At 46.4% G+C, this 13,785-nt stretch overlaps 1 protein-coding gene across 1 annotated transcript in view; it reads right to left on the bottom strand.

Annotated features, from left to right (window-relative positions):
• The window catches only part of LOC122557088 (uncharacterized), a 75,396-nt gene extending 62,791 nt beyond the window's left edge, over positions 1-12,605 (bottom strand). Inside the window, exons 1-2 of the mRNA XM_087994094.1 lie at positions 12,587-12,605; positions 4,405-4,524 (exon numbers count right to left, since the gene is read on the bottom strand). Of these exons, the coding sequence (XP_087850220.1) occupies positions 4,405-4,524; positions 12,587-12,605 (139 nt within the window). The remainder of the gene's footprint in view (positions 1-4,404; positions 4,525-12,586) is intronic.
• Positions 12,606-13,785: the final 1,180 nt, after the last annotated feature.

Raw genomic sequence — 13,785 nt, 5'->3', positions numbered from 1 at the left:
TGACTGCTCCTTTCCTATTTCTGACTTCAGCCCATACTACCTCTAAAGGCAGATCCCCCTCGAACTACCTTTCTGCAGCCGTTATACCATTTCTCATTAGCAACGCCACCCCCTCTCCTTTTTTACCACCCTCCCTAATCTTACTGAAACATCTGTAACCAGGAACCTCCAACAACCATTCCTGTCCCTCTTCTATCCACATTTCCGTGATGGCCACAACATCATAGTCCCAAGTACCGATCCACACCTTAAGTTCACCCAACTTATTTCTGATACTCCTTGCGTTGAAGTATACACATTTGAACCCATCTCTGTGTACGCAAGTATTCCCTGTCAGTGCTACCTTCTCCACAGCCTCCCTACATTCTTACACATCCTGACAAACAGCTAGCCTACTTGCTGGACTACAAGTCCGGATCCCATCCCCCTGCCAAACTAGTTTAAACCCCCCCGAAGAGTGCTAGCAAAACTACCCCCCAGGATATTGGTGCCCTTCTGGTTCAGGTGCAACCCGTCCTGCTTGTACAGGTCCCACCTTCCCCACAATGCAGTCCAATTGTCCAAATACCTGTATTGAGTCAGAAGAGATAGGAGACGTCTTGAATGAGTACTTTTCTTCAGTATTTACAAATGAGAGGGACCGTGTTGTTGAAGAGGAGGATATGTGACAGACTGGTAAGCTAGAGGAGAGATACTTGTTAGGAAGGAAGATGTGTTGGGCATTTTGTAAAACTTGAGGATAGACAAGTCCCCAGGGCCTGACGGGATATATCCTAGGATTATGTGGCAAGCAGGAGAGGAAATTGCAGAGCCATTGGCAATGATGTTTTCGTCTTCACTGTCAACGGGGGTGGTACCAGGGGACTGGAGAGTGGCGAATGTTGTGCCCCTGTTCAAAAAAGGGAATAGGGATAACCCCGGGAATTACAGGCCAGTTAGTCTTACTTCGGTGGTAGGCAAAGTAATGGAGAGGGTACTGAGGGATAGAATTTATGAGTATCTGGAAAGACACTGCTTGATTAGGGACAGCCAGCACGGATTTGTGAGGGGTACAAGTCTGAGTCAATTCTTTGAGGAGGTGACCAAGCATGTGGATGACGGTAGAGCAGTGGATGTAGTGTACATGGATTTTAGTAAGGCATTTGATAAGGTTCCCCATGGTAGGCTTATGGTAGTCAAGAGGCATGGAATAGTGGAAAATTTGGGCAGTTGGATAGAGAACTGGCTAACCGGTCGAAGTCAGAGAGTGGTGGTAGATGGTAAATATTCAGCCTGTGGCCCAGTTACAAGTGGAGTTCCGCAGGGATCAGTTCTGGGTCCTCTGCTGTTTGTAATGTTTATTAATGACTTGGAAGAGGGAGTCGAAGGGTGGGTCAGTAAATTTGCAGACAATACGAAGATTGGTGGAGTTGTGGATAGTGAGGAGGGCTGTTGTCGTCTGCAAAGTGACTTAGATATGATGCAGAGCTGGGCTGAGGAGTGGCAGATGGAGTTCAACCCTGTCAAGTGTGAGGTTGTCCATTTTGGAAGGACAAATAAGAATGCGGAATACAGTGTTAACGGTAGGGTTCTTAGTAAGGTGGAGGAGCAGAGGGATCTTGGGGTCTATGTTCATAGCTCTTTGAAAGTTGCCACTCAGGTGGATAGAGCTTGTAAGAAGGCCTATGGGATATTAGCGTTCATTAGCAGAGGGATTGTATTCAAGAGTCATGAGGTGATGTTGCAGCTGTACAGGACCTTGGTTAGGCCACATTTGGAGTACTGTGTGCAGTTCTGGTCGCCTCATTTTAAGAAAGATGTGGAAGCTTTGGAGAGGGTGCAGAGGAGATTTACCAGGATGTTGCCTGGAATGGAGAATAGGTCGTACGAGGATAGGTTGAGAGTGCTAGGCCTTTTCTCATTGGAACGGCGAAGGATGAGGGGTGATTTAATAGAGGTTTATAAGATGATCAGGGGAATAGATAGAGGAGACAGTCAGAGATTTTTTCCCTGGGTACGACAGAGTGTTACAAGGGGACATAAATTTAAGGTGAAGAGTGGAAGGTATAGGGGGGTTGTCAGGGGTAGGTTCTTTACCCAGAGAGTGGTGGGGGCATGGAATTCGCTGCCTGTGGGAGTGGCAGAGTCAGAATCATTGGTGACCTTTAAGCGGCAATTGGATAGGTACATGGATGGGTGCTTAAGCTAGGACAAATGTTCGGCACAACATCGTGGGCCAAAGGGCCTGTTCTGTGCTGTATTGTTCTATGTTCTATGTTCTCTATGTTCTGTGGGAGGGAGGTGTCAGAGATGGTCTAGGTAAATTTAAGGTCAGGGTGGAATGTTGATGAATTGCTCAACCTCCTCGCGAGAGTACAAGATGGCGCCAATGCAGCGGAGGAAGAGGTGGGGAGTGGTGCCAATGTAATTAGGGAAGATCGACTGTTCTACGTAGCCAATAAAGAGACAGGCATAGCTGGGGCCCACATGGGTGCCCATGGCTATCCCTTTGGTCTGGAGAGAGTGGGAGGATTCGAAGGAGAAATTGTTAAGGGTGAGGACCAGTTCGGCCAAACGAATGAGAGTGTCGGTGGAGGGGTACTGTTGGGGACGTCGGGAGAGGAAGAAACGGAGGGCTTGGAGGCCCTGGTCATGGCGGATGGAGGGATTGGATATCCATGGTGAAGATGGGACATTGGGGGCCGGGGAAACGGAAGTCTTGGAGGAGGTGGAGGGTGTGGGTGGTGTGAGGAGTTCCTGGACTAGAGGGGATAGGACAGTGTCGAGGTCGGTAGAAATGAGTTCAGTGGGGCAGGAGAATGCTGAGACAATGGGTCGGCCAGGGTGGTCAGGCTTGTGGATCTTGGGAAGGAGGTAGAACCGGGCAGTGCGGGGTTCCCGGACTATGAGGTTGGAAGCTGTGGGTGGGAGATCCCCTGAGGTGATGAGGTTCTGTACGGTCCGGGAGATGATGGTTTGGTGATGGGGGGGTGGGGTCATGGTCGAGGGGGCAGTAGAAAGAGATGTCCTCAAGTTGGCGCTTGGTTTCAGCGGTGTAGAGGTCAGTGCGCCAGACTACCACTGCGCCCCCTTTATCTGCTGGCTTGATGGTGAGGTCAGGATTGGAGCAGAGGGATTGGAGGGCTGTGCGTTGTGAGGGTGAGAGGTTGGATTGGGGGAGGGGGTTAGACAGGTTGGGGCAGTTAATGTCCCAGCGGCAGTTGGAAATGAAGAGGTCAAGGGCGGGTAATAGGCCAGCACGGGGTGTCCAGGTGGATGCAGTGTGTTGGAGGTGGGCGAAGGGGTCCTCGGAAGGTGAGCGGGAGTCCTGATTGTGAAAGTAAGCTCGGAGGGGGAGGCGGCGGAAGAAGTGTTCGACGTCACGGTGTGTATTAAATTCATTGATGCGTGGACGGAGGGGGATGAATGTGAGTCCTTTGCTGAGGACTGATCGTTCGTCCTCGGTGAGTGGGAGGTCTGGAGGGATGGTGAAAACTCGGCAGGGCTGGGAGCTGGGATCTGGTGTGGGTGTGGAGCCGGAATCTGGAGTGGGTGTGGTGGTGGGGGGAATGCAGCTGGAGTCATGAGCAGGGGTGGTGTTCCCCTCAGGGTTCTAGGGGGGCGGGGATGTGACAGTGGGATCTATGGGGGGCGTGTCAGCAGAATACAGGTGAGTGGCGTTGGTGGGGGCAGAAGTGGTGGCAAACATGGCAGTGGGGGGTTAGAAGTCACTGAGCGTGTGACATCAACGATGATGTGAGGGGTTGAGGGGTGGAAGTGATGTCACGTGTGGTGCATGAGAAATTGTGAGGGGTGGAAGTGGCTGTGGGAGCGGCCATGATGGGGGCAGAAGTGACATCATCAATCAGCGTCGGGGTGGCAGCTGCACCAGCCACATGGAAAATGGCGTCCGAGCAGTTCCAGAGGCCAGGGGAATCTACTAGAATATTTGAGGAGCGCTGGTTATGGAAGTGTATAGACAAAAGGTTGTTGTACTTACAGTTTTTGATGTTTGAGATGGAGTTGAAATACTGTTTGTTGAGAGTATGAATTCTCCTGAGGATGTAATACAGAGTGGGTCCTTTGCAATGGGCGGCACGGTGGCACAGTGGTTAGCACTGCTGCCTCACAGCCCCAGAGACCCGGGTTCAATTCCCGCCTCAGGCGACTGACTATGTGGAGTTTGCACATTCTCCCCTTGTCTGTGTGGATTTCCTTTGGGTGCTCTGGTTTCCTCCCACAGTCCAAAGATGTGCAGTTCAGGTGAATTGGCCATGCTAAATTGCCCGTAGTGTTAGGTAAGGGGTAAATGTGGGGGTATGGGTGGGTTGGGCTTCGGCGGGGCGGTGTGTACTTGTTGGGCCGAAGGGCCTGTTTCCACAGTGTAAGTAATCTAATCTAATTCTGAGAGAGTGTGGCCCTTACCTGAGGCAGGGCAGACTGTAGAGAGGTTAGGTGCTGGCGCATTGCTGCAAGCGTGGTGCGGAGGATCTTGAAGGACAACTGTTGCTGGTGTTTTTGAATCTGTCGTCTGTGCTGTTTGTCCTGTTCAGGTCCGAACTCTGCTGGTTTAAAGGTGGTCTGGACTCCGTGTGGGATGAGTTGGTTATGGAGGCAGGCACTGAGAAAGCAAATGTGGCTGTGATAGCGAGTTTGTTTCAGGACATAGTTGAAGAGCATGAGGGCAGAGGGAATGACCTTGGGGTTGCAGTGGGAGAGGGACTCCCTGAGATTCTTGTCGAGAGAGGATGAAAACTTATTCAAGGCAGGCATCCTTGCAAGAGAATTCGCAGTAGGGTTAAAATCAACTAGGTAAAAACAATGACTGCAGATGCTGGAAACCAGATTCTGGATTAGTGGTGCTGGAAGAGCACAGCAGTTCAGGCAGCATCCGAGGAGCAGTAAAATCGACGTTACTGGCAAAAGCCCTTCATCAGGAATACAGGCAGAGAGCCTGAAGCGTGGAGAGATAAGTGAGAAGAAGGTAGGGGTGGGGAGAAAGTAGCATAGAGTACAATAGGTGAGTGGGGGAGGGGATGAAGGTGATATGTGGGGGGGGAGGATGGAGTGGATAGGTGGAAAAGATAGGCAGGTAGGACAGGTCATGGGGACAGTGCTGAGCTGGAAGTTTGGAACTGGGGTGAGGTGGGAGAAGGGGAAATGAGGACACTGATGAAGTCCACACTAATGCCCTGGGGTTGAAGTGTTCCGAGGCGGAAGATGAGGCGTTCTTCCTCCAGGTGTCTGGTAGTGAGGGAGCGGCGGTGAAGGAGGCCCAGGACTTCCATGTCCTCGGCAGAGTGGGAGGGGGAGTTGAAATGTTGGGCCACGGGGCGGTGTGGTTGATTGGTGCGGGTGTCCCAGAGATGTTCCCTAAAGCGCTCTGCTAGGAGGCGTCCAGTCTCCCCAATGTAGAGGAGATTGCATCGGGAGCAACAGATACAATAAATGATATTAGTGGATGTGCAGGTGAAACTTTGATGGATGTGAAAGGCTCCTTTAGAGCCTTGGATAGAGGTGAGGGAGGAGGTGTGGGCGCAGGTTTTGCAATTCCTGCGGTGGCAGGGGAAGGTGCCAGGATAGGAGGGTGGGTTGAAGGGGGTGCATGGGCCTGACCAGGTAGTCACGGAGGGAACGGTCTTTGCGGAAGGCGGAAAGGGGTGGGGAGGGAAATATATCCCTGGTGAGGGGGCCTGTTTGGAGGTGGCGGAAATGTCGGCGGATGATTTGGTTTATGCGAAGGTTGGTAGGGTGGAAGGTGAGCACCAGGGGCATTCTGTCCTTGTTACGGTTGAAGGGGTGGGGTCTGAGAGCGGAGGTGCGGGATGTGGACGAGATGCGTTGGAGGGTATCTTTCACCACGTGGGAAAGGAAATTGTAGTCTCTAAAGAAGGAGACCATCTGGTGTGTTCTGTGGTGGAACTGGTACTCCTGGGAGCAGATACGGCAGAGGCGGAGGAATTGGGAATACGGGATGGCATTTTTGCAGGAGGTGGGGTGGGAAGAGGTGTAATCCAGGTAGCTGTGGGAGTCGGTGGGTTTGTAAAAAATGTCGGTATCAAATCGATCGTCATTAATGGAGATGGAGAGGTCTAGGAAGGGGAGGGAGGTGTCAGAGATGATCCAGGTAAATTTAAGGTCAGGGTGGAATGTGTTGGTGAAGTTGATGAATTGCTCAACCTCCTCGCGAGAGCACGAGGTGGCACCAATGCAGTTATCAATGTAGCGGAGGAAGAGGTGGGGAGTGGTCGAATTTAGACAGCTTAGGAGAGTCGGTAAAGAAGTGGCAGATGAAATACAACACGGGAAAGTGTGAGATAAAGCAGTGTGGAAGGAAGAATAGAGGCATAGACTTTTTTCAAAATGTGGAGAAAGTTCAGAAAGCTGAAGTGTAAAGGGATTTGGGAGTTCTAATTCAGGTTTCTCTTCAGGTAAACTTGCAGGTTGAGTCAGTAGTTAGGAAGGCAAATGTTGTCATTCATCTTGAGGGGACTAGAATATAAAAGCAGCGATGTACTTCTGAGGCTCTATAAGGCTCTGGTCAGACCACATTTAAAATATTGTGAGCAATTTTAGGCCCCATACCTCAGCAAAGATGTATTGGTTCTGGAGCAGGTCCAGGGAAAGTTCACTAGAATGAGCCCAAGAATGAAAGGCTTAACATATGATGAATCCTTGAGGACTCTGGGACCATACTTGATGAGGGGGGATCTGATTGAAACTTTCAGAATACTGAATGGCCTGGACAGAGCAGATGTTGGGAAGGTGTTTCCATTTATAGGAGAGACTAGGAGCTGATGTCCCAGTCTTTACTCTAAGGGAAGACCTTTTAAAATGGAGATAAGGAGAAATATCTTTGGCCAGAGAGTGGTGAATCTCTGGAGTTCATTGCCACAGAAGGCTGTGGAGGCCAAGTCATTGAGTATATTTAAAACAGAGGTCGAGACGTTCTTGATTGCCATGGGGACTAAAGGTTATGGGGAGAAGGCTGGAAAATAGGTTTGAAAAACCTATCAGCCCTGATTGAATGGTGGAGCAGACTTGATGGGCTGAATGGCTTAATTTCTGCTCCTATGTCTTACGATCTTAAAATTCAAAACATTCACCACTCTCTGAGGAAAGAGATTTCTCCTCATCTCAGCCCTAACTGGCATCCCCTTCTTTATAAATTGTGTCACCAGTTTAAAGATTCCCCAAAGATGGTGGGATTTTCTATGAGGAGAGGTTGATTCAGCTGGGCCTGTATTCATTAGAGTTTATAAGAAAGAGAGGGGATCTGATTGAAATGTCAAAGAGTTGGACATATGAGATACAGGGAAGATGTTTCCCCTGGTTGGGGAGTCACTGTCTCAGGACATGGGGTTAACCATTTTGGATTGAAATGGGGAAACATTTTTTCATTCAAAGAGTGGCCAACGTGTGAGATTCACTACCACAGCAGGTTGAGGAGGCTGAGAATGTTCAATGAAAGAAATTGATACAGTTTTGGATATTAATGCTATCAAGGGGTTTGGAGAGAAAGTGAGAATATGGCATTGAGATAGAAGACCAACCAAGATCATATTGAATGGCGGAGAAGGCCAAATAGCCTACTCCTGCTCCTATTTTCTAGAGATTCATAACCAAAGAAACACCTCACCTACATGTATTTTGGTAAGTATTTTGCAAGTTTCAATGAGAGCACCATGTGCAATTACTCTCACTACACTGGAGGAAGGATGTGATTGCATTGGAGAGGGTGCTGAGGGGATTCACCAGAATGTTGCCTGGGATGGAGCAGTTTAGCTCTGAAGACAGACTGGACAAACTCGGGTTGGTTTATAGAGCAGAGTAGGCTGAGGAGGGGTTACCTGATAGATTATGAGGGGCATGGACAATGTGGATAGAACGTAACTGTTCCCCTTAGTTGAAGGGTCAGTAAAAAAGGAGCATAATTTCAAGGTGAAAGGCAGCAGATTCAGAGGGGTGTTTAAAGAAACAATTTTCACCCAGAGGGTGGTGATAATCTGGAATGCATTGTCCAGGAAGGTATCCCAACAGTGCAGAACAGGTCATTCAGCCCCTCAAATCCACACCAATCCTTCAAAGATCATCCCATCCAAACATCAACTCACTCACCTACCTACCCTATCCCTGCATTTCCTATGGCTAATCCACGTAACCTACACATCTTTGTGTCGATACTGCATACATTCATGTAGAACTCTGAGCTCAAAAACTGCATGAATTTATGTAAAACTCTGTTATCTCACTTTTTAGATTAGAATCAATCTAAACATCAGGTCATAGACAGAGAACACAGGGGGCCAACACCTTCAACATATTGTCTAGCTATCACCATTGTTAACAGCTAACCCGAGAATGCAACTTTAAAAAAAAGGGTTTTGTGATTTACACATGAAAGAAGTGAAACTATCACTGTATTCTAACAGATGAAAGGCTTAACAGACAATCAATTCTTCAATGTATAATTTCAGTTACATCACACTGCAAATTTTTGCTATAAATTCTGTGTTATGATCGAGCCCTCCACAATCACCTGATGAAGGAGCGTCGCTCCGAAAGCTAGTATGCTTCCAATTAAACCTGTTGGACTATAACCTGGTGTCGTGTGGTTTTTAACTTTGTACACATCTTTGGACTCTGAAAGAAAACTGGGGCAACCGGACAAAACCAATGAAGAATGTGCAAACTCCGCACAAACGCTGCCAAAGGGTGAAATCAAACGCAGGACCCTGGTGCTGTGAAGCAGCACTGCTAACCGCTGAGCCACCATGTCGCCCTGTTGTTGAGGCAGGAAACCTCACAGCCTTTAAAAAATACATGCATAATCATTTGAAATGTCATAACATTCAAAGCGCTGGGCCAAGTGCAGGGAAGTGGCACTGGTGTAGATTTGGAGTAGTTTCTGTTGTTGGAGACTTGATGGGCCAAAGGGCCTCTTCTGTACTGTATAGTTCTGTGGTCCTTTGAGATCACCTCTCATTCTTTGAAACTCTTGAGAGTACAGACCCAGTTTGCCCAATTCAATCTTCATGGTACAGTCCCACCATCCTGTGAACAAGTCTGCTAAACCTTTGTTGCATTCCCTCTTTAGAAATAATATCCTTCCTGAGATAACAAATTTATACACTGTACACAGCATTCCAAGAATAGCCTTATCAGGTTTCTATATTATTGAAGCAACGCATCACTACTCCTGTGCTTAAATCCTTTTGGGACAACAGCTGACATTCCATCAACCTTTCTTATTGTTTTCTGCACCTGCATTTTACCCATCAGTCAGTTGTATTTGTTTCACAAGCAAACTGTTGCTGCTCAGTTGAGGAACAGCAACGAAAAAGAGCAAATATAGTGCTAAACAGTCCCAGGTTATGGAAACTTGAACTGTCAGCAGATGTGGTCATCAAGAAGGAGGGAATTGCAAGATTAATAAGAATAAATTTGAACAGTAAATATTACAAATACTTACTATGACCCCGAACTGAAACTGACATGAATGCAGAGAGCCAAAAATAGAGAGAATTCATTGTTAAGTCTTCAGACTGTAGTCCTTCTTGCCCACTGCTTCTTGTCTTTGTAACTCAGAAAAGAGAAGTTACTTCACTTCCTATGCAGCTGTCATGTATTTTAATGATTCATACACAATATGAACGATAATTGGGAAGTATCAGTGATTTAACTGCTGGAACTAACGTAAAAACCATTGTACATTGTGAAATACTCAGGCTATCAGTATTTCTGGCCTGGCCAGCATTTATTCCTCTTCCCCAATTGTCCTTGTAATGGAGGGCTAGGTAAATAGCCTTCCTAAACTGCTGTAGTCTCTGTGGTGCACAGACATCATGATTTGATTTGATTTATTGTGGTTATATGTACCTAATACACAGTGAAAATCTTTGTTTTGCGAACAGTACGGGCAGATCACAGCAAACAAGGACATACAGATCATAGGGCGCTTAGACATCGCGATGAAGGAGCTCCAGGATTTTGACCCAGTGACTTTTGCTATTTCAAAAATATCCTTTATTCATAAAACTGTCTTTATGTACATACATAGTCAGGATGGTGAGTGGTTTGAAGAGGAATCAACAGGTGGTGGTCCTCCTAGATGGCAGTGGTAATGGGTTTGGAATAACCTTGGTGAATCCTGCAGTGCATCTTGTAGATGGGAAACAGTCTTGCTACTGTGCTCAATGGTGAAGGAACCTTATGTTAAAAGTGATGGATTTTGTTTATTAATTTGGGGAATGTGGGCATTGCTGGCTGGGCCAGCAGCCCATCCCCAGATGTCCTTGAGAAGCTGGTGCTGAACTGCCTTCTTGAACTGCTGCAATCTACTTCTTATGGGTTGACCCACAATGCTTTTAGGGAGGAGACTTTGTAGCGATTGTTACAACGAAGTGGCTTGCTAGTCTATTTCAGATGGCAGATGAGAGTCAACCATAAGTAGTGAGTCACAAGTAGACCAAACTAGGTGAAGATGGCAGATTTCATAAAACCATAAAACAAAGGAGCAAAAATTAAGCCATTTAGCCCAACGAGTCTGCTCTGTCATTCAATCATGGCTAATATGTTTCTCAACCCTATTCTTCCACTTTCTTCTCGTAACCCTTGATCCCCTTGACAATCAAGAACCTATCTAGCTCTGTTTTAAATATATTCAATGACCTGGTCTCCAAAGCCTTCCATGGTAATGAATTCCATAGATTCACCACGTTTGGCTGAAGAAGTTTCTCCTTATCTCCATTCTAAAAGGTGTTCCCTTTTTTCTAAGTTTGTGCCCTCAGGTCCTAGTCTTTCCTATCAATGGAAACATCTTCCCAACATCCACTCTGTTCGTGTTATTTAGTATTCTGTAAGTTTCAATCAGGTCCCCCCTCATCCTTCTGAACTCCATCGAGTATAATCCCAGAGTCCTCAAACTTTCCTCAATGTGTTAAGCTTTTCATTCGTGGGACCATTCTCATGACCCTCCTCTGAACATGCTCCAGGGTCAGTACATCCTTCCTGATATATGGGGCCCAAAACTGCGCACAATACTCTAAATGTGGTCTGACCAGAGCCCTAGAGCCTCAGAAGTACATCCCTGCTTTTATAAACAAGTCCTCTCAAAATAAATGCCAACATTGCATTTGCCTTCCTAACTACTGACTCAGAGTCAAAGATTGTGGTGCTGGAAATGCACAGTCAGTCAGGTAGAATCCGAGGAGCGGGAGAATCGGCATTTCGAACATAAGCTCTTCACCAGGAATACTCAAAGCGTTGACTCTCCTGCTCCTCGGGTGCCGGCTGACCAGCTGTGCTTTTCCAGCACCACACTTTTTGACTCCAATCTCCAGCATCTGCAGTCCTCAATTTCTCCTAACTAATGATTCAATGTGCAAGTTTTCCTTGAAAGAATCTGGGACTAGAACTCTCTTGTTTCTTTGCACTTCAGACTTCTTAAATTTCTCCCCATTTAGAAAATTGTCCATTTCTCTATTATTCGTACTAAAGTGCATCACCTCATAATTTCCCACGTGGTTCATCTGCCACTTCTTTGCCCACTCTCCTAATCTGTCCAAATCCTTCTGCAGCCTCCCCACCTCCGCAATTCCTCTACCTCTACCTATCTTTGTATCATCTGCAAACCTAACCAGAATGCCCTCAGTTCCTTCATCTGCATCATTAATGTATAAACTGAAAAGTTGTGGTCCCAACACTGAACACACTTGTGTTGCTGTCCTGAGAAGGACCCTATTATCTCCTCTCTGCTTTCTGCCAAACAGCCAAGCTTCTATCCGTGCTAACACTTTGCCTCTAACACCCATGGGCCCTTATCTTACTCATCAGCCTCCTGTGTGGCACCTTGTCAAAGCCCTTCTTGAAGTCCAGGTCAATAACATCCATTAGCTGTCCTTGGTCTAACCTACTCATCAAAGAACTCTAGCAGATTGCCTTCCCTGAAAGACATGAGTAAGCCAGATGAGTTTTCCTGACAATTAACAATGGTTTCACAGTTATCAGTAGAATCTTAATTCCAGACATTTTTTATTGAATTTAAATTCCACCATCTGCCATATTCGAACCCAAGTCTCCAGCTGAGTTTCTGGATTAATAGCCTAGCATTAAAACTACCAGGCCATCACCTCCTGTTTAGGTGCCAATCAAGTGGGATTTTTGCCATTCCTGAACATCTTGAGCATCATTGAATGTACCTTTACACTTGTGACTTGTTCCTTGTAAATGGTGGACAGTCTTTGAGTCAGGTGAGTTGCTGGACATAGATTCCCCAGCCTCTGGGCTGCATTTGTACTCATAGCTTTCATGCTGACTGGTCTGTTTCTGGCTACTGCTAAATTCAGTGATGGTAATGCCATTTAACATCAAGGGAGATGGCTAGATTCTCCTTTGTTGGAGGTGGTTATTGACTGATAGTGAATGTTGTCCAGGTCATACTGTATATGTGCAAAAACCCCTTCAGTATCTGAGGATTCAGAAACAGCACTGAACATTGTGCAATCATCAGCTAACATTAGCACTTTTGACCTTATGGTGAAGTAACTGAAGATGATTGGGCCAAGGTCACTACCCTGAGGAACTGCTATGGACTTAAGTTACTGACCTCCAACAATCACAGCCATCTTCCTTTGTGCTGGGTCTCAGTCAAATCAGTGGAGAATTTTCCTTGATTCCCATCAACTCTTTTTTTTCTCTAGGGCTCCTTGGATGCTGCATCAAGTTTTGCTTTCACTGTAATTTTCATCAGACTGTAACTCTTGAGGCAACAGTTTCTCTTTCACTGTAAATATCAGTCACTCCTGGGGCATGTAAAAAGAATGGGTAAGATATGTAATAAAATATCACCTTCATGCTCCCATCAAACATGCCAGGAATATGTACAGTTGGGGTAATAGATTACTTACAGAGTAGATTATATACTTACATCTATATATTATTCGAAACAGCATTAATCTGCTGGAAACTGTCCGGTGTATTTACAAGCAGTGAGTTCAAGGGCTGTATCTTGTGCTTCTTTTGAGCTAAGTGATAGTTTATTTGAGTTTCATGGAAGGATTCTCAACATGAAGACCAGTGAGATCTCTCTCCATATAGAACATAGAATTGTAGAGCCCCGCAATGGCCCTTCGGTCCATGATGTTGTGCCAAATGTGATATCAAATTAAACTAATCCCTTCTGCCTCCCTTTGGTCCATATCCGTCCATTCCTTGCATACTCATGTGCTTATCTAAAAGTCTCTGATGAAACCTGTCCAATTAACTACCTACCTCTCCCCCAAGACTCCCTTCTCACTCAATTCTAACCCTGTCTACCATGACTGTTCCCAATACAACTCACCAGCATCCCAGGCACTGGTGACATAGAACACAGACCATAGAACGTTACAGCGCAGTACAGATCCTTCGGCCTTTGATGTTGCACCGACCTGTGAAACCAATCTGAAGCCCCTCTAACCTACACTATTCCATTTTCATCCATATGTTTATCCAATGACCATTTAAAAGCCCTTCAAGTTGGCTAGTCTGCTATTGTTACAGGCAGAGCATTCCACACCCCTACTACTCTCTGAGTAAAGAAACTACCTCTGACATCTGCCCTTTATCTATCATCCCTCAATTTAAAGCTATGTCCCCTCATGCTAGCCATCACCATCCAAGGAAAAAGGATCTCACTGTCTACCCTATCTAATCCTTTGATTATCTTATATGTCTCAATTAAGTCACCTCTCAATCTACTTTTCTCTAACAAAAACAGCTTCAAATCCCTCAGCCTTTCCTCATAAGATGTTCCCCCCATACCAG

Source organism: Chiloscyllium plagiosum, unplaced genomic scaffold, assembly GCF_037043375.1.
Source record: "Chiloscyllium plagiosum isolate Xiang-an unplaced genomic scaffold, Cpla_swu_hap1 HiC_scaffold_2, whole genome shotgun sequence".
In the NCBI taxonomy this organism is placed as follows: Eukaryota; Metazoa; Chordata; class Chondrichthyes; order Orectolobiformes; family Hemiscylliidae; genus Chiloscyllium; species Chiloscyllium plagiosum.
This window is presented reverse-complemented; position numbering and strand designations above follow the sequence as displayed.